This window comes from Macaca fascicularis, chromosome 7 (genome assembly GCF_037993035.2).
Source record: "Macaca fascicularis isolate 582-1 chromosome 7, T2T-MFA8v1.1".
Lineage (NCBI taxonomy): Eukaryota > Metazoa > Chordata > Mammalia > Primates > Cercopithecidae > Macaca > Macaca fascicularis.
The window spans coordinates 155,875,400-155,897,395 of record NC_088381.1 but is presented as its reverse complement, the minus strand read 5'-3'; the positions used below and the strand labels follow the sequence as shown (position 1 = coordinate 155,897,395).

At 37.5% G+C, this 21,996-nt stretch overlaps 1 protein-coding gene across 6 annotated transcripts in view; it reads left to right on the top strand.

Annotated features, from left to right (window-relative positions):
- Positions 1–7,902, top strand: part of GALC (galactosylceramidase) — a 58,008-nt gene extending 50,106 nt beyond the window's left edge. For all 6 annotated transcript variants that reach the window (XM_005561964.5, XM_065549182.2, XM_065549181.2 and 3 more), the window contains exon 17: positions 4,700–7,902. In XM_005561964.5, coding sequence (XP_005562021.3) covers positions 4,700–4,846 — 147 coding nt within the window. In that variant the 3' untranslated portion in view covers positions 4,847–7,902. The remainder of the gene's footprint in view (positions 1–4,699) is intronic.
- The last annotated feature ends 14,094 nt before the right edge of the window (positions 7,903–21,996 follow it).

Here is a 21,996-nt window from a genome sequence, read left to right as displayed (position 1 = left end):
ATTTTTTCAAGTTTGCTTGAACCAAGACTATACATGGAGCTTATAGATGTAAGCAAAGTCATATACATTTATGTTTGATGGTTAAGAATAATTTGCTTTTCAATTATAAGCATAGTTTTTTAGAAATTGGTTTCCATGAATATTTTTTGTCAGACAAAATATCAGATTAATTTTAATATAATAGAAATATAAAAATATTCCTCAGAATCACTGGGTGATCATGAGTTACTGCTTGACAGTGCTTCCAAGGGATGCTGTGCAGAGAAATTTTTGTTTATAATGTGCTGGTCTCTCCCAAGATAGCTCCCTCACAGTTTTGTTTAGGGTGCAATAGAAATTAAAAATCAGATTCCAATAACTTTGGAATTTATTCTCTCCTCTCAACCACCAAAATGACAGCACTAATTTTTTTAGCATTAATAATAATGTATATTGAAGATTTGTTTGGATGTAGCATAGATTATTTAACTATACTACACTAGCCAAAATGTAGCCATTTTATAGCAATTATAATAATATTCACTATTATTGAATTTGAAGATTTTTTCCAAACTCATAGATATGATTTGTATTTCCTTGATAATTAGGGAGCTTGCACATGTAATGTTTATTGGCTATTTGTATTTTCTCTTCTCTGAATTGCCTGTTCACTTTCTTTCTTCATTTTTCTATCGTGTTGTCTTTTTCTGGCAAATTTGTGTGAATTTAATATGTATTCTGGATAGTAACCCATTGTCTGTTACATATGTCACAACTATGCTTTCCCATCTTGTGTATTTTAATTTTGCTTATGGTATTTTTGATGACTATAAGTTTTATATTTTGATACTGTCAAATGTTTCACTTTTTATTCATTGCCTTTATGTTTCATGTTTTAAATAAGGCCTTCTTGTTTCTCAAGGTTAGGAACATTTTTACCCCAAACTAAAAAAAGTTTAGGATTTATTTTTATGTGTAAGTTTTTAATACATCAGAAATTTATTTGTGAATTTTAAGGGGAAGTATTGAATATAATTTTTTTAAAAATGGATAGCCATCATTTATTACAATAGACTATCCTTTTGCCCATAATTTAAAGGCTACCTTTTTGATGTAACAAATCAGCATATATGCATATACTTGTTTCTGAGCTTTTTTCTGTTCTCCGTATTGTCTATTATTATCCGAAATCACACTTTTAATTGGTGTTAACATTCTAAAGGCTTTGATGATAGTTACTCCCTTGCTTCCTTCAGAGTTTTCTTACCTGACCACTTGATAGAAAACATAGCCCCATCTCACTCTCTAACTCCTTTCTGTTGCTTTTTTTTTCTCTAAAGGTTTTATCCCAAGTGACGTCACACATATTCTGTTGATTGTTAATGTGTTTTCCTACTCCCTTCACTAGCACATAGCTCCTTTAGTGACAGGCCTTTCTCCATATTCCTCACTGCTGGCTCTGTAGCACCTAGAAAAGTGCCTGACAGCCAGGCAGAGCAAGAGTCCAAATAATACTTGGTAAATGCATGAATGGATATCTGGTGGGGCAACTTGCTCATTGTTTCTTTTTCAAAATTATCTTTGCTATTTCACTATATATATTATTCGATTTGACTTTAAAAAAACAAACTTTCAATTATTTGAAAAATGGTGCTGGTATTACATTAAATTTATACATCAATTTGGGAAAAAATTACATTTTTTAAAATAATAATGTGTTTCCCCATGAGAGAACATAGGAACAAAAGCATGCTGTATTTCACCATTTATTAAGATTTGCCACTAGGTCCTTCAGTTTTATTTTTGCACACCTTTGATTAAGTTTGTTTTAGTAACTTTATGAGTTTTTTTGAAATCGTGAATGAGATTTAAAAGATTTTCTTAATTTTCTTCAGGTACTTTGCATACCTGGTTAAAATGTCAACAGGACTTACTGAAAACAGCTGCCTCACATCCTGTTCCTTCTTCTTGACCCCCATTCTGTGTTCTGTACTTCTGATACAGCCACTCCTCACTATTCTGGCTGTTTTTTCTGGTGTGTCTTTAATATAATGTGATTCACTACTTTTAGAAATTGGCTCTTGTCTTGCTACTAGGATGGATAAGACTTTGCCGGTTTGCACCCACTTCACTCCCCTACTCCTATTATTTTGTGTTTCTTCAACTATGGGCATTCTGCTTCCTCTTGAATCTCAACTTTTGCCACATACTCTGAGGGTCTTCTCCAACTATCGGCAGTAAAGTAGTCTGTCAGGCACCCGTTGTCACTTTGACCTGGCTTAATTTTTACATGCTGCTTATCCTTTAGCTCTCATTTTGTGTGTGTGTGCGTGTCTGTCCATCTCCTCCTACTAGGATATAAGCTCCATAAGAGCAGGGACCTTGTCTTCTTGTTCGTCTTAAATTCCCAGTGCATTAAACAGTATTTGACATATAAATCTTCTTTGCATAAATGAAAAAAAACAAAACATCATCTTCTATGTTGCCCATATTCCAAATTTCAGCTAATGTGAGGATTTTGTCACTGTCAGCCACCTGTTGAATTCTTCTCAGCACTTGTCAGGTGACGTGTCCCAGCTCTGTTGCACAATGGACTTTGAAGTGTACTGTATTCTACTTGCAAGTATTTTATATTGGGCAGCTTCAATTTTCCCATCCATTGTATCATGAAGAACACTTTTCTTATGAAGATTCAATGAGAAAAAAATATATATATATATAGTACCTGATATGTGGTAAGCACTTAATGAGTCAAGTTAATATTCTTATGAGTAGGAGTGTTTGGAACCAGAAGAACAGCATTAATATTTCCTCACTAACACATACTGAGACTTCTAGCAAGTTATTCCACCTCTTTGAGTATCCGTTTCCTTATCTGTAAAATGCAGATAACTTCTGTGAGGTTGTCTTGAGGGTTAAATGTGTTACATTCTTACATTCAACACATTTTTATTAAGCCCCTGCTATGTGCACTCTACTAAGTCCTAGGGATACAGTAGTGAATGAAATAGACAAGATTCCTGCTCTCTTAGAGCATATATTCTTCTAGGACAGGAGTTGGCAACTTTTTCTGTAAAGGGCCAGAGAGTAAATATTTTAGGCTTTGTGGGCCATGTGGTCTCTGCTGGCACCACCCAATTCTGCTGCTGTTGTGAGAAAAAAGCTGTAGACAATATGTAGATGAATGGATGTGGTTGTGTTTCAATAAGATTTTGTTTATGAAAAAAAAAAGGTCATTGGCATGTAGGTCATAGTTTGCTGAGCGCTATCCTGAGATAGAAAGCTTGTAAATAAGTTTATGATTATGAAGAAAAAATATAGTCATAAGATAAAGTAGCTCTGTTACCCTGATTCTCTAACCAGGGAGGTGAGGAAAGACCTCACTGAGTGGGTGGTACTTGAGTACAGACCTGAATGATGGGAAGAACAATTTGAGCAGACCACATGGCTGGTTCAAAAGGCAAGTGTAGCTGACATTGTGTGAAGAGCAGCCTGGAGGCTGGGGTGGCTGAAGCCTGGGGAGGCAGGAGAGATGAGGTCCTCTTAGACAGGTTTTGTGCTTAATGGGATTTGTGATATGAGTCCCTTGGCTCAATGTTAATACTGAGTGTTTGATGGCAGCAGCAGATGTTCAGTAAGCACTTCTAGAGCTGAAGATAGCTGTGCAAGTCTGTAGTAACAGGAATGTGGCTCTGAATTTGGAGCTAAGTGACTTGGAGCAAAAATCTGTGACTTTGAGTTTTAATCTATTAAGCCTCAGTGTTTCCATGCATAAAATAAAAAGAACTACATTAAAGTCCATTACATGATCCTTCCAAGACTTAAAAGCAGATTTATTCTGGTTCTTGGCCCAATGCTTTGAATTTTGAGCTCTTTACCTTTTGAGAGTAGCTAGTTTTAAATGATTGGCTGTAGTTAGTATGCTGTGAATATATGCTCATAAATGTATTATCATAAAGATAATAAGAGCTGAGATTTATTGTTTACCATGTGCCAGGCACTGAGCTAAGTAGAATGGCAAGCTTCTGAGGAAGGTGTAATTTTTTCTTTCACTGTCAGTAACCAGTAAGTAACACCTTATAGATGCCTCCCTTCTTCTACCCACTGCACCCTACTCCATCATCACTTTAACTGATGGTTACTGTTTTTTCAGCTTAAGGGTAGGAGCTTCATATGGCTTTGAAGTGATATTCTGTTCATGGCAACACAACACAAAAGCAAAGGTTAATTATTTTTCTTCTGGCTGGGCAGAGGCTGCTTAATGAAAACCTTAGAGAAGCAATGAGGTAGAAGCAGATGTTTTGGCTCCAGCAGAGTCATGTCTGAAGAGTTGGTGGCTGTTAGCCATAACACTTGTACGTGTGACTACTTATAAATAATGTTTTTTTTTATTTTAATGAGCTTTTGTCTAAAACTTTATAATAATGCATGAAAAGTTTTGCATTTTTGTTGGTTTTACATTTTCATGGAGCACAGGAAATATTGAGGTATTCCTTGTACATTGGGAACAATTTAAGTAGGTAGGTAAGAATTTCTTGCCGGAGTTTTCTTCTTTATTTTAAACTTTTGCTCAAACTTGTGGATTTGTGTTTTGCTGTGGTTAAGTCTTGAGTGAGAAGTACATTTGCTCCACTAAGTAGTGGGCCATACATGATCAAGAAACAGACTTCAGAGGACCATTTTCATATGGTTTCAAGGAATGTGTTTCTTTCTACTCCAGGGTCGTTTTGCCTCTGGCATGCTGAATGACAAGTCTCTGTGGACAGACATCCCTGTGAATTTTCCGAAGAATGGCTGGGCTGCAATTGGAACTCACTCCTTTGAATTTGCACAGTTTGACAACTTTCATGTGGAAGCCACACGCTAATACTTACAGGGCATCATAGAATACTCTGGATTTTCTTCCCTTCTTTTTGGTTTTGGTTCAGAGCCAATTCTTGTTTCATTGGAACAGTATATGAGCCTTTCGAGGCTAAAAATAATGAAGAGTAAATGGGGAGAGAAATTTATTTTTAATTTATCCTGGAAGATTTTGTTAGAATTAATTCCAAGGGGAAAACTGGTGAATCTTTAACATTACCTGGTATGTTCAAACTGTGCATTGGCCCTACCCTTAGGAGTGGTTTGAGTAGTACAGACCTCGAAGCTTTGCTGCTAACACTAAGGTAGCTCTCTTCATCTTACTTGCAAGCGGTCCTGCACATGGCAGTAACTTGATCATCATGGAGATGTATTTATGCATGCTGACCGTGTGTCCAAATGAGCCAGTGTCTTCAGCACAAGATGCTGCTGCCATAATAGAAAGCTGAAGAACACTGGAAGTAGCTTTTTGAAAACCACTTCAACCTGTTATGTTTTATGCTCTAAAAAGTATTTTTTTTATTTTCCTTTTTAAGATAATACTTTTGAAATGCAGGATATGATGAGTGGAATGATTGAAAAAAATGCCTCTTTAATAAACTACCTCGGCCGGGCGCGGTGGCTCAAGCCTGTAATCCCAGCACTTCGGGAGGCCGAGACGGGCGGATCACGAGGTCAGGAGATCGAGACCATCCTGGCTAACATGGTGAAACTCCGTCTCTACTAAAAAATACAAAAAACTAGCCGGGCGAAGTGGCGGGCGCCTGTGGTCCCAGCTACTCGGGAGGCTGAGGCAGGAGAATGGCGTGAACCCGGGAGGCGGAGCTTGCAGTGAGCTGAGATCCGGCCACTGCACTCCAGCCTGGGCGACAGAGCCAGACTCAGTCTCTAAATAAATAAATAAATAAATAAATAAATAAATAAACTACCTCTAACACTACTTCTGCAGTAATAGATATTATCAGATTAATTGGGTTATTTGCATTATTTAGTTCTTTTGATTCCAAGTTTTGGTCTTGTAACCACTATAACTCTCTGTGAACATTTTTCCAGGTGGCTGGAAGAAGGAAGAAAACCTGATCTAGCCAATGCTGTTGTAGGCATTTCCTCTGCCTCATCTCACTGTGCTGTGGTCTGTCCTCACATGTGGCACTGGTAACAGACTCACACAGCTGATGAATGATTTCTCTCCTTATGTGTGGAAGGAGGGGAGCACTTAGCCATTTGCTAACTCCCAGAATTGGATCATCTCCTAAGATGTACTTACTTTTTAAAGTCCAAATATGTTTATATTTAAATATATGTGAGCATGTTTATCATGTAGTATGATTTATACTAAGCATTAATGTGGCTCTAAGTAGCAAATCCGTTATTCATGTGGGTAAAGTAAATCTAGAATTATTTGTAAGAATTACTCATTGAACTAATTCTACTCTTTAGGAATTTGTAAGAGTCTAACATAGGCTTAGCTACAGTGAAGTTTTACATTGCTTTTGAAGACAAGAAGCTAAGTACTAGAATAAATAAGGTTACAGAGAACATTTTTCAGTTAAAACCAAGTGATTTCCAGTTGATATATCTAATATTTTAAAAACTAACATTGTAGAGTCATAATTTATTTACAATAAAATGTTCCCACTTTAAGTATACAATTCAGTGAGTTTTGATAAATGGATATACCCATGTAACCAACACTCCAGTCAAGTTTCAGAATATTTCCATCACCCTCTAGAAAGTTCTCTTGTATACCTGCTCAGTCAGTTCCTTTCACTCCCAATTGTTGGCAGTCATTGATACGAATTCTATCACTATAGGTTAGTTTTCTTTGTTCTAGAACATCATGAAAGTGGCATCATGTACTATGTATTCTTATGAATGGTTTCTTTCTGTCAGCATAATGATTTGAGATTTGTCCTCATGTTGTGTGATTCAGTGGTTTATTCCTTCTTATTTCTGAAGAGTTTTCACACATTGTGTGAATATACCACAATTTGTTTCCTCTCCACCAGTTTCTGCTATTACAATTAAAACTGTCCACATTTACAATCTTTGTGTCAAATATATTTCTATTTAAGATGAATACAGAGGAGTGAAATTTCTGGGTCTTATGTTAATTGTATGTTTAACTTTATAAGAAGCTACCAAACTGTTTTCCAAAATGATTGTATGGTTTTACACTTCCATCAGCAATGTTTAAAAGTTCCAGTTACTCTGCATTCTTGTCAGTGCCTTGTGTTGTCGTTCTTTTTAATTTTAACCCTTAATTGTGGGTGTATAGTATGTACATTTCTCTGATGACTAAAGCTGTTGAGCAGATGTCATGGACTTAATAGACATTTATATACTTTGTTTTATGTAATATCTATTCAAATCTTTTGCTCATCTAAAAAAATTCTGTTGTCTTTTCTATTGAGTTATAAGAGCTCTTTACATCTTCTAGATACATGTTTTTTTTTTAAATGTTTTGAAAATTATTTTCTCTTTTTCTACAAAGAACCTGATGGAATTTTCATTTTGATTACATTTAAATTATAGATATATCTGGAAAGAACTGATATCTGACTAATATGGACCCTTCAAATCCATGAGCAGTTACACCTTTTTAAAAAATTTTATTTTACTTTAAGTTCTGGGATACATGTGCAGAAGGTGCAGGTTTGTTACATAGGTAAACATGTGCCATGCTGGTTTGCTGCACCTACTGACCCATCCTTTAAGTTCCCTCCCCTCACCTCCCACCCCACACCCCCCAACAGGCCCTGGTATGTGTTGTTCCCCTCCCTGTGTCCATGTGTTCTCATTGTTCAACTCCCACTTATGAGTGAGAACATGCAATGTTTGGTTTTCTCTTCCCGTGTTAGTTTGCTGAGGATGATGGCTTCCAGCTTCATCCATGTCCCTGCAGAATACATGATCTCATTCTTTTTTATGGCTGCGTAGTATTCCATGGTGTATATGTATCACGTTTCCTTTATTCAGTCTATTGTTGATGGACATTTGGGTTGGTTCCATAACTTTGCTGTTGTAAATGGTGCTGCAATAAACTTAACATGTGCATGTGTCTTTATAGTAGAATGATTTATATTCCTCTGGGTGTATACCCAGTAATGGCATTGCTGGGTCAAATGGTATTTCTGGTTCTAGATCCTTGAGGAATCACCACACTGCCTTCCACAATGGTTGAACTAATTTACATTCACACCAACAGTGTAAAAGCGCTTCTATTTCTCCACAGCCTTTCCTGCATCTATTGTTTCTTGACTTTTTAATATTTTTATTTTGACTGACACGAGATGGTATCTCATTGTGGTTTTGATTTGCATTTCTCTAATGATCAGTGATGTTGAGCTTTTGTTCATGTTTGTTGGGTGCATAAATGTCTTCTTTTGAGTAGTGTCTGTTCATATTCTTTGCCCATTTTTTGATGGAGTTGTTTGTTTGTTTCTTGTATATTTATTTAAGTTCTTTGTAAATTCTGGATATTAGACCTTTGTCAGATGGGTAGACCGCAAAAATGTTCTCTTATTCTGTAGGTTGCCTGTTCACTGTGATGATAATTTCTTTTGCTGCGCAGAAGCTCTTTAGTTTAATTAGATCCCATTTGTCAATTTTGGCTTTTTTGCAATTGCTTTTGGCATTTTCATCATGCAGTCTTTGCCCATGCATATGTCCTCAGTAGTATTGCCTAGATTTTCTTCTAGGGTTTTTATGGTTTGGGTTTTACTTTTAAGTCTTTAATTCATCTTGAGTTAATTTTTGTATAAGGTGTAAGGAAGGGGTCCAGTTTCAGTTTTCTGCATATGGCTAGTCAGTTTTCCCAGCACCATTTATTGAGTAGGAGATCCTTTTCCCACTGCTTGTTTTTGTCAGGTTTGTTGAAGATCAGATGGTTGTAGATGTGTGGTGCTATTTCTGAGGTCTCTGTTCTGTTTCATTGGTCTATATGTCTGTTTTGGTACCAGTACCATGCTGTTTTGGTTACTGTAGCCTTGTAGTATAATTTGATGTCAGCTAGCCTGATGCTTCCAGCTTTGTTCTTTTTGCTTAGGATTTTCTTGGCTATACGGGGTCTTCTTTGATTTCAGACTAAATTTAAAGTAGTTTTTTCTAATTCTGTGAAAAGTGTCAATGGTAGTTTGGTGGGAATAGCATTGAATGTATAAATTACTTTGGGCAGTATGGGCATTTCACGATATTGAGTCTTCCTATCCATGAGGATGGAATGTTTTTCCATTTGTTTGTGTCCTCTCTTATTTCCTCGAGGAGTGGTTTGTAGTTCTCCTTGAAGAGATCCTTCTCATCCCTTGTTAGCTGTATTCCTAGGTATTTTATTCTCTGTGTAGCGATTGTGAATGAGAGTTCATTCATGATTTGGCTCTCTGCCTGTCTGTTGTTGGTGTAAAGGAATGCTTGTGATTTTTGCGCATTGATTTTGTATCCTGAGACTTTGCTGAAGTTGCTTATCAGCTTAAGGAGTTTTGGGGCTGAGATGATGGGTTTTCTAAATTTAGAATCATGTTATCTGCAAACAGAGACAATTAGACTTCCTCTCCTCCTATCTGAATACCCTTTATTTCTTTCTCTTGCATGATTGCCCTGGCCAGAACTTCTGATACTATGTTGAATGGGAGTGTTGAGACAGGGTATCCTTGCCTTGGTGTTGGTTTTCAAAGGGAATGCTTCCAGCTTTTTCCCATTCAATATGATATTGGCTGTGAGTTTGTCATAAATAGCTATTCTTATTTTGAGATATGTTCCAGCAATACCTAGTTTATTGAGAGTTTTTAACATGAAGGGATGTTGAATTTTATCAAAGCCCCTTTCTGCATCTATTATCATGTGGTTTTTGTCTTTGGTTCTGTTTATGTGAGGATTATGTTTATTGATTTGCATATGTTGAACCAGCCTCGCATCCCAGGGATGAAGCCGACTTTATCGTGGTGGATAAGTTTTTTGATGTGCTGCTGGTTTCGGTTTGCCAGTATTTTATTGACGATTTTCCTGTTGATGTTCATCAGGGATATTGGCCTGAAGTTTTCTTTTTTTGTTGTGTCTCTTCCCAGTTTTTGGTATCAGGATGACGCATCATACAGTGAGTTAGGGAGGAGTCTCTCCTTTTCAATTATTTGGAATAGTTTCAGAAGGAACGATACCAGGTCCTCTTTGTACCTCTGGTAGAATTTGACTGTGAATCCATCTGGTCCTGGGCTTTTTTTGTTGGTAGGCTATTAATTAGTGCCTCAATTTCAGAACTTGTTATTGGTCTATTCAGGGATTCGACTTCCTCCTAATTTAGTGTTGGGAGGGTATATGTGTCCAGAAATTTATCCATTTCTTCTAGATTTTCTAGTTTATTTGCCTAGAAGTGTTTACAGTATTCTGTGATGGTAGTTTGTATTTCTGTGGGGTCAGTGGTGATATCCCTTTATCATTTTTTATTGTGTCTGTTTGATTCTTCCCTCTTTTCTTCTTTATTAGTCTAGCTAGTGGTCTATGTATTTTGTTAATTTTTTCAAAAAACTAGCTCCTTGATTTATTGATTTTTTGGAGAGCTTTTCGTGTATCTTCTTCAATTCTTCTCTGATCTTAGTTATTTCTTGTCTTCTGCTAGTTTTTGGATTAGTTTGCTCGTTTCTCTGGCTCCTTTAATTGTGATGTTAGGTTGTCAGTTTGAGATCTTTCTCACTTTCTGATGTGGGCATTTAGTGGTATAAATTTCCCTCTTAATACTGCTTTAGCTGTGTCCCAGAGATTCTGGTATGTTCTCTTTGTTCTCATTGGTTTCAAAGAACTTCTTGATTTCTGCCTTAATTACATTATTTACTTAGGAGTCATTCAGGAACAGGTTGTTCAATTTCCATGTAATTGTGTGGTTTTGAGTGAGTTTCTTAATCCTGAGTTCTAATTTGATTGGACTGTGGTCTGAGAGACTGTTACGATTTCAGTTATTTGGCATTTGCTGAGGAGCAGTTACACCTTTTCATGTATTAAGTCTATAATTTCTCTCAGCAGTTTCTGTAGTTTTCAGCATACAGATCTTGAAGATGTTTTTTATTAAATGTATCCTTAAATATTTTATGTCTTTGATGCTATTGTAAATGGTGTTTATTATTTGTTATTCATACATAGAAACACAGCTGGTTTTTTGCATATTGACCTGCAGTCCTGCTCCCTTGCTAAATTCACTTATTAGTTTAGCTTTTTTTGGGTAAATTCTTTAGAATTTTCTACATATGTAATTATGTAATCTGTGAATATAGACAATTCTGCTTTTTCCTTTTCAATATTTCTGCTGTATTTCTGATGCTTTTGTTGCCTTATTGCACTGACCAGGACTTCAAGTACAATGTTGAGAAGTGGTAAGAGCAGATGTATCAGCCTTGTTCCTCATCTTAGGAAGCGTCTCTTTCACCATTAAGTGTGAGTACTGAATTTGTTAAATGCTTTTTCTCTACATCTAACGAGATAGTTATACTGTCTTTCTTCTTTATTCTGTTAATGTGATATATCACATGGTTTGATTTTCAAATATTAAAGCAACTTTGCATTCGTGAGATATGTCATGACCAAGTGGGGTTTATTACCCTGTTTATGTACTGGTGAATTTAATCTGTCAATATTTGGCTAAAAGTGTTTGTGTCTGTGTTCCTGTGGAATATTGATCTAGTTTTATTTTCTCCTAATGTCTTTATCTGGTTTGCTGGTAGGGTGATACCTCATAAATTCAGTTTGGAAATGCTGCCTCCTTCTTTATTCTCTGAAAGTTTGTGAGGTTCTTAAACCTTAGAATTCATCAGTTATGTCAGTCAGGGTCTGATCAGGAGACAGAAACCATGCCAGGACCAATCTAATGTTAAGAATTATTAATTAGTAATGAGATTAGCCACTAAGGGGTAGAGAGAACTCCAAAGAATACAGGAAGAGCAGATGTAGAGACCAGCCACTTCCTAGGCTGGGGCAGGGTACTTACAGGGCAACAAACTCGGAAGAGATCCTCCTTACATGACTGAGGCTCAGATCTCACTGCAGATGATATAGTGTTGATATTGTGTGACCCTGGAATGGCCTAGAGTTTGCTGAGATGCTGTGTGCTGGGGCTGGCAGTGGGAAACTGTCTTCTGGGGTATGTGTCAGACTCATTGGGAAGCTCCTCCTGGAGTGCTGCTGAAACTCGCTAGGAAGCCACCCTTTGTGGTGCTGGTGAAACTTTCAGGGAAACTACCTGCAGGGTTGTTGGTGAAAATCCCTGCACAGTAAGTGCCACTGGTTGTTCCAGCTCCTACTGGAAGAGGTGCTTCACTGAGTGTCCCAAATGCTGCTTGCTGGTAGCCACATGCCACAGAAGCAAGAAGGAAAAACCACACCGGGACAGAGAAGAGAAGCTCCTTCCTCCTGCAGTGTCCCTTTAGTAACCTCTGTTGATAAAACTTAAGTATGCTGCCTGACACAGGAGAAATGTTGACAAGACCCAGCTCCACTATCATAAAGCAGGTCAAATGAGTGGGTTTGAGGCTGAGAAGCTTTAACAGATACAAGGCTGTTCCAATTTTTCTATTTTTTTTTTTTTTTTTTTTTTTTTGAGATGGAATCTCACTCTGTCACCAGGCTGGATTGCAATGGCACAATTTCAGCTCACTGCAACCTCTGCCTCCCGGGTTCAAATGATTCTCCTGCCTCAGCCTCCCAAGTAACTGGGATTACAGGCACACACCACCATGCCCAGCTAATTTTTGTATTTTTAGTAGAGTCGGGGTTTCACCATGTTGGCCAGGGTGGTCTTGATTTCCTGACCTCGTGATCCACCCACCTTGGGCTCCCAAAGAGCTGGGATTACAGGCGTGAGCCACTGCACCTGGCCAATTTTTCTATTTCTTATGTCCGTTTTGACAATTTGTCTTTTAAGGAATTTGTCAACTTCATCTAAATTGTCTAATTTATTGGCATAACATTGTTTAAAATATTCCCTTATTTTAATGTCTATAAGACATTCCTGATATGGCCAATTTGTGCTTTCTTTTTATCTTACTTGGTCTAATTAGAATTTTGTCAATTTTATTTATCTTTCAAAGAACCAGTTCTAAATTTCTTAGACTTTTTTCTGTTTCACTGATTGCTGCTTGTACCTTTATTATTTAGTCTACTTTTGGATTAAATTTACTCTTATTCTAGCTTCTTCAGATGCAAGCTTAGATCTTCAATTTTAGATCATCTTTTAAAAAATATGTTAGCATTTAACACTAAAATTTAAACATTTATTTAGTTACATCTCACATATTTTAATATCCACGTTCTAATTTTCATTCAGTTCAGAATATTTTCTAAATTATCTTGTACTTTTTTGAACTTTGTGCTAATTATTGTAGAAGTTCAATGTTTAATTTCTAAGTATTTGAAGATTTTCCAGATAACTTTTTGCCATTGATATTTAAACTTAATTCTGTTGTGATTAGAAAATATGTTGTGTTTCCTTTCAGCTATCTTAAATGTATTTAGACTTGTTTTATGACCCAATTTATCTTAGTCAGTGTACCCTTAAAAATAATTTGCCTTCTGCAGTGATTGGCTGTAATGTTTTACAAATATTAATTAGGTCATGTTAGCTGATGGTGTTGATGTCTGTGACTTACTGATTTTCTCTCTACGTTTACTGTTAATTACTGAGTGAGAAGAGTTAAGATCTCCAAATACAGAAAATGTGTGTTTTCTATTTCCCTGTTCAGGTTCAGTCTGAGAGGTTGATTTTCCTGGGGCATTCTAGCTCTAGTCTAGCCCTGTTCTTAAGGCATGGAATTCCCTGGGAGCTGAATGAGTTCTCTCCACTATATTTGTTCACATCTTAAATATCTTCTAGCCCTGTGATAATTTTGATAGTTGTTCAGCTAACACTTTCCTGATTATTCTTTGGCCCAAGGGCTTTCACACTGTGAATGCTTAGTTTAGAGCTAAAGACACAAATAGACCCCCTCTGAGATTTCTGAACCTCTTTTTCTACATAGCACCCTTCTCTCAGATACTCTGCACTGCAAATTTCAGGTGCTGCAGCCTCTTTGAACTCTGATCTTTATCTCCACAGCTCCACAAGACCCATATACTCTGCATTCCCCCTCCCTGCACTGAAATCTGGTAAATGGCTCTAGACAGAAATGGGGGATCACAAAATTCACCTCATTGATTTCTCCGTTTTTCTCTGATCACAGTACTGGGCTTCCTGCTGTCTACTCTCTGAAACTGTTGTTTACAGTGGGCTGATCCAGTTGTAGTTTTTATTCTCTCAAGGCTGGAAATGGAACTCTTCATTTACTTGAATACCTGGCCATCCTGAGCCTTTTTTGATTTTTTTTTTTTTTTTTTGAGACAGAGTCTCACTCTGTCACCTAGGCTGGAGTGGAATGGGACCATCATAGCTCACTGCAGCCTCGAACCCCTTGGCTCAAGCAGTTATCCTGCCTCAGCCTCCTGAGTAGCTAGGAATTACATGCGTGTGCCACCACACCTGGCTAATTTTATATATATATATATAAATATTATATATATATATATATATTTTTTTTTTTTTTGTAGAGATGGTGTCCTTTTCTGAAATATTTTGACACTAAGACAGTCCCCAACTTATGATGGTTCAACTTAATGATTTTTCTGTTTCTTTTTCCTTTTTTTTTTTTTTTTTCTTTTTTGAGATGGAGTCTCGCTCGTCCCCCAGGCTGGAGTGCAGTAGTGCGATCTCGGCTCACTGCAAGCTCCGCCTCCCGGGTTCATGCTATTCTCCTGCCTCAGCCTCACGAGTAGCTGGGACTACAGGTGCCCGCCACCATGCCTGGATATTTTTTTTTGTAATTTTAGTAGCGACGAGGTTTCGCCGTGTTAGCCAGGATGGTCTCAATCTCCTGACATCGTGATCTGCCCGCCTCGGCCTCCCAAAGTGCTGGGATTATAGGTGTGAGCCACCGCGCCCAGCCAACTTTTCAACTTCATGATGCTGCAAAAATGATACACATTCAGTAGAAACCGTACTTCAAATTTTGACCTTTTCCTGGCCTAGTGATATACGGTACAATACTTTCCTGACACTGGGCAGTGGCAGCAAGCAGTATCTCCTATCAGCCATGTCATCCTGAGGGTAAACAACAGATATTCTGTAGTGTACTGTGTTGCCTGTGTTTTTTGAAATAATTTTGCCCAACTACAGGCTAATGTAACTATTCTTAGCACATTTAAGGTAGGCTAGGCTAAGCTATGATGTTCATTCAGTAGGTTAGGTGTATTAAATGCATTTCAACTTGATATTTCAACTTATAATGGATTTTTCTGGATAGAGCCCCATGGTACGTCGAGGAGCATCTGTGATTTGCACCACATATTCATCATCATGATTTAGACACTGTTTCAGCTGGTAGCTTTATTTCAAGTAGCTTTGAAGTATTTGGATATAAAGCATGTCTTATGCTTCTACATTCCTTGTGTTGCTGCCCACATATTAATAGGTGGTCATCAAGGACTTGATTTTTGATCAGGTTTGATTAGATAGGCTGTACTGGTAGATGGCTACCAGTAACCATGAATTGTATTAATTAAGTAGACTCATCAGAGCTTCTAAGTGAAACCACTTTGTAAGTGGCCAAAGTTACTTTACACACTAACAACAACACCTGGAAAAGCACCATGGTAAAATTACTGAAGTTGAGTCCTAAAATCTGGGTTGAATGCCAGACCTGCTGCTTATTTATCTGACTTTGGTTGAATCACTGACACTGCTCTTTCTGTAAAACAAAGAAATTAGGCTGGATAGTCACTGAGACACCTTCCAGTTCTTACTCTGTAATGCTGATTTAAACGTGTATTTTAAAAATTTAATTCAAATATTTGACTAGGCTCAAGTTGCTTACCAGAAGAGGTTTTTTTTTCTTAGTGAGATTTGCCATGTATTGTTTCCCACACTGAAAGATGACCAGACAGTGCCTTGTATGTTTAAACTTGGCCAAATGGCTTCATCAAATGAAAGTATTTTGCAAATGGATTTAACTTCATTAAATATATATATTTAATATATATGTAATATATATGTATATATATTTAATGAAGTTAAATATATATACACACACACACAGATACATAAGCTTTATAGCAGATTCCATTCTCTAAACATGTGACCTGCTTAAAAAGGACCATCTTTTATTATCCTCACAGGTCTACTGGTAGTAGTTTAAACTATGGGGGCCGGGGGGCCCAAGCATTGTGATGTGATTTATACCACTCCAAATCATGAAAGCAGGATTTAAAAATCATAGTGTTCTACAGCCTTTGCTCATAGGTAGATTTCGTCCTTACACTTGATTTTTCTTCTGCTTTGTTAGTGCTTTACATTCACTTGAAAGAAAGCCTGGCTTTCTTTGTTTGGAATATTATAGTTGGATCATATTATACTGAAAATAGCACCTCTGTTTAAGTCCATAGATAATTTGAAATTGTTCTGAAGTGTTTCCTCCCACTCTTTCTCCCACTCCTCCTCCTCTGTCTCCTCCTCCGTCTCCTTCCTTCTCCAATAAAACTGAACTTGATGCTCCATAGAATTGGCAATTGCTATTCAACTAGGAAAAATGCAAACACTTTGAGGGATTGTGATTGATTGTTGAACAAGATACTTGAAGTGATTTTTTTCCACCAGGTTATTTATAGTTTTCACATTCACTGGGGGAGAGAAATATAGAATTAAGTGATTTGAAAATTATATTGAAGAGACAGTTTATTACTTTCTGCATCTGTTTAACAGAATATACTAAGTATTGTTTTTGCATTGTATGGTATATATTTAACAGGATGTGGGTAGTAGTTAAGACCATGTTAATGATTTTATATGTGAGGTGATCCCTTGTCTTTTGGAAATCAGCATAGGCTTTGGCATCTCTGAGTTCATTACAATCCATTTACTACTCTATTTGATAAACAGGCTGTCTGCCACTCAATTAGAGACCCTACTAGACACAGGGAGAGGATACAAGTTCCTTAAATGTAGGTAAATAATAACTTACCAGTATATAGATGGCACTTCAATGTGGGGATCCCAGTGGCATCCCCCTAAGCAGCATTGCACAATATCTGGCCCTGAGGCTCACAGGGTTCTTAGCTACCTATGATACTATCTGGTGGCGGTGGGAATATGGTCAGGAACTTTGCAAATGGAAGGTCTCAAGTTGTCTCTCCTCACTTGCCTGTTTCTAATGACTCTGGAGACTAGCTATATGCTTGACTACTCCTTAGGTGGAACTAGTAACAATCCCAGAATAATTTGAAAATTTACTGCAAGACTGAGTGAGTTGAAGGTCACTTTCTCAGGTGAAGCCCCTGCTATAGTTTTGGGTATGGTTTATTTGTCCTCACCAAAGCTCATGTTGAAATTTGACCACCAGTGTGGCGGTGTTGGGAGGTGAGGCCTAGTGGGGAGGTATTTGGGTCATGAGTGGGGAACCCATCAGGAATGGCTTGGTGCTGTTCTTGGAGTAGTGAGTGAGTTATTGCTCATATGAGACTGGATTGGTTCCCAAGAAATGGATTCATTTGGGTTTTTATAAAGTCAGGATGCCCCTCAGGTTTGGTCTCTCTTCACATGTACCCACTTCCCCTTAGACCTTCTCCACCATCTTTTCACACATCATGAAAGTCCTTACTAGAAGCAGAGTGGATGACCATGCCATGATTCTTGTACAGCCTGCAGAACCATGGGCCAAATCTCTTTTCTTTCTAAATTATCCAGCCTCACATATTCCTTTATAGTAACACAAAACTGACTGAGAGTCTTCTTTCCCTCTTGTAGGTTCAGGCCACAGACCCTCCAGAAGTGTCTTTCCTCTTATATAGCTTGTGATTATCTTTGCAAATAATTAAGGTTTGCAAATAAAACTAAGATGATGTGATGGTTAATCTTGTGTGTCAACTTGCCTAAGCCACAGTACTCAGATACTTGGACAAATACCATTTTAAATGTTTCTGTGAAGGTGTTTTTTTAAGATGAATATTTAAATCAGTAGACTTTGGGTAAAGGAGATTACCCTTCATATTGTGGATGGACCTCCTCCAATCAGTTGGAAGCTTTAATAGAAAAAGACTGACCTCTCTATGGAGGAATTCTGCAAGCAGATGGTTTTTGGACTTGGACTGCAATTTGGTGTCCAGCCTGCTGGCCTACCCTGTAGATTTTGGATTTGCTACCTGCATTAGTCTGTTTTCACACTGCTAATAAAGACATACCCGAGACCAGGTAATTTGTAAAGGAAAGGGGTTTAATTGACTCACAGTTCCACGTGGCTCGAGAGGCCTTACTATTATGGCAGAACGCAAAGGTGAAGCAAAGTCACATCTTACATGGCGGCAGGCCAGAGAGCATATGCAGGGGAACTCCTATTTATAAAACCATCAGATCTCATGAGACTTACTCACTATTATGAGAACAGCATGGGAAATACCCAACCCCATGATTCTATTAACTTCCACCGGGCCCCTTCCATGCTGTGGGAATTATGGGAGCTACAGTTCAATATGAGATTTGGGTGGGGACACAGCCAAACCATATCACTACACCTCTACAATTCCACGAGCCAATTTCTTAAAGTAAATCTCTCTCTCTCTCTACACACACGCACACACACACATACACACACCCCCTGTTGGTTCTGTTTTCTCTGGCGAACCCTGACTACTACAGATGCCTTTCTCCTAGAACTCTACTACAGATGCATCTTGAAATTATTAAATGAAAGGTAAAATCTATTTGGAGCACTGCATTACATTTTATGATAAAAATATAACTATCTTAGAGCACAGGAATTTTTGGCTGTTTTTGTAGAGGGTAGAAGAATGCCTGGGAAATATTCAAATCATAAATACTTGTTGAATGAATGTTGAATAAAAAACTTGCAATTAGTTTAACTGTGATGACATTTTATCCCCAGCAGTGTAAAAGGTGTAAAGATCCATTAATTTAGTTGTCTAAAGAAGATGCTTATGGCTTGCTGGGTTATAGTGATATTTAACTAAATTTTTAAAACAAATAGTGACTTTTGAAAATTTCTCTTTTTCATGTTTCAATAGCATTTTACCTTCAACATATTTCTTTTTAAAATTGCTGCTCATTAGGGGGAAAGGACTTGACCCTTCCCATTTAAGGAGACTTGCTGGGAATGACCAATGTATATGTCATTGATCAGAACTTAGTAGAATTCTAGCCAGAAATTCACATGAGAGGCTGAGACATATGGCTTTTCAGCTGGGCACATCAACACTTCAAATACAACTTGGGCTCAGTTACTAAGGAGGGAGTGGAAAATGGATGTCGGGGTTTTTTGTTAATGTTATTTAAAATCTCAATCAGTGGACAAGCATTTTACCTAGTTGTTGTCAGTATTAATATACTAAAGCTGGCAGACCTGAATCATCATTGTTTTTAGGGAACAAACAAAAATCACACAGTTTAAATTATTGAGAAGTGTGAGAGCTGGCAGAGATCTTAGAACACATTGGGCACAGCTACTTCATTTTGCAGAGGAGAAACTAAAGCCCAGAGAGGTGAAGTGACTGAAGGGGTAATGAAATGCCCTGGGAAGACTTCCTGAGAGCAGAAAGATAGTCTTCTGAGGCTGTCTCTACACACTTGTAGGCCCTGTTATTTCAAGTTTAATCAAAGAAACTTATCCAGCCCTTCAGTGCTGTGTGGTTTCTGCCCATGAAACGTCACTGTACTAATACCTGCCATTTGGGAATCAGCATGCTCAAGTAAAAGTTCATGAATTCTTGCTGTACCACTTAAACTATGTATTTTTAGCAGTGAATGGATTGTTCCCATTCTTAGCATCTGGAAATAATAACAGCGGGAATTTATTGAGAATTGGGTTTATAAGCTCCATGAATGCAGGGATCAAGTTTGATTTCACGCGCCACTGTATCTGTAGTGCCTAACACAGCCCTTGATGCGTAATGCATAATCCAACAAATAAATAGCTGTTGGTTGGGTAGATGTAGTGTTTATGAGGTGGCAGACATGGTGTTAAGCACTCTTCATGAGTCATCTCATTTCATCCTTGTAACAGCCCTCTGAGGTAGATAATATTTGAAACTAAAATTTGAAAACATGCCCATGGATAAAAACATAGTGAGTGTTGGGACTTGGGCTAGTCTGTCTGACTCCATCCTAAATTACTAGGGAAGCTGGAGGTTTTGGGGTTGAATATCATATGAAACAAATAAAACTTCTCTTAGATTAATTATGAAGAATTTAAAAAGCCTGACTAGTTGATGTGTTATCTAGCACCAAAGATAATTAGCTTAACAAAAAAATGGAAGAAAAAAATAGGAAAAGGCTGACCTGTTAGGTTAGTGAAAGATTCTTGGGTGTTTTGGGGAGGAGTGGGATAGGGTTGAGTGGAGAAGTGTTATTCAATAAAGTTTTCACCCTCTCTTGTTTGAGAGACTTTCTTTTGAGCCATGCATTAAATTTGAAAATGCTCTCCTGAAGTGTTACCAAATCTAGATCATGGATGAGAGACATTGAGTCTTACTCCCAGGATCCCAGGATCCCAGGATTTATTTCCATGGTTCTAAGTGTCTTTTTTTTTTTTTTTTTTTTTTTAAAGGAAATGATGACTCTGTGTAGAATAGAAGAGAGCAGTGAGCTGCAGGGATTTCCTTTCTGTGGTTTCTGGGCCCTGACCTTGCTTTCCTATGTCTACTGGGAGAGAGCTTGTCTATTTCTGTGTACATGTTTTTGTTATTTGCTGCTGTTGTTCCTAAGGTATTTCTAATGTCATAAGCCTGTCTTAGGAGGTGATGACGGTGTGACCCTGCATCTTAGACACCTACAGAGAGATCCAAGTCCTTGTATCTGGGATAGAATCCCCAAAGCAGGCCTGTGGGTCAGGCATAGCTTAGGACCTTTGTCTTTGAATGGTGGATGTGGGCTGGAGACCATGTGGCCATATTCCTCTGAAGGCTGTTTTTTCCCCTCCTGTTGTATTTCCAGAACCTAGTTGTTCTAAACTCTGGATGTATGTTAGAATAATCTGAGGAGGCTTAAAATATGGATTCCTGGGTTCTACCAAAGAGTTTGAGTTGATTAGTTTGGTGAAGGGTCAAGGCATTCGTATTTAATTTTAGAAGCACCCCAGGTGAATTTAATTGTATAGTCAGAGTTGGGAGCCATTCTTGTAGCCTAACAAGCCCCCTGTCCCAAAACCATGATTTTTATTTGCGTTTTTCTCCTGTTCCGTATCTTGTGTCATCTAGCATTAGGGCTTCTGCTTCTGCTGGATGGCATTTCTAATGACCATTAAAGGCTGGGCATTAGATTGAAGTCAGGAGGACAGGTAAGGTAAAGTTTCTATGACGAGCACAGAGTGAGATGTATATAATAATTTGTTTTTTTAATTAAAAATCAATGAATAAACAAGGAAAGAAATAATAAAAATGAAACAATTATAAGCTAGAAAAGGTTTATAGATTTTCTGTAACCAGTAGATCCAAATACAGATAATCTGTCAAGAAATAGAGAAATTAGGATAAATGAATGCTTTTTCTTTAAAAGGCTTTAATAAAAAAAAAAGGTCTCAAAAAGAACTGAAAAAAATGAATCTGACCAATTGTTACAGAAGAAATTGAGCCAGTTATCATAAAAAATCAGGCACAAACAGTTTCCAGTTGGAGAATTTCAAATTTTTAAGGATCAGATGGCTCTTAGGCAGTTTGAAAGTGTTTCGGAACAGAGAAAGTGAACCTTCTGAATTATCTTTATGAAGCAAGCATAACATTAGTATAAAAAATGAGTGAGAATGGCACTTAAAAACAATTAGCTATGCAATGTAATCTTTTATGAGAATATTGATATGAAAATCCCAAATAAAGTATAAGCAGAAACAACCTAGCAATGAATAAAAGGATAGCACCACAGCCAAGTGAGGTTCATTTTAACAAATCAGAGATGGATCAATTGTGGAAATCTGCTTGTGGAATTCTCTAGGTTGATGGGTAAAGGAGGGAAGAAAGTGCCACAACAGATGTGGCAAAGGCATTTTATAAAAGTCAATACATATACTAGATAAGCAGTAAAATAGTAACACATCATATTTGGGTAATTTCTATGAATTTTTCCATTGTACCTAATGGTGAAGCACTAGA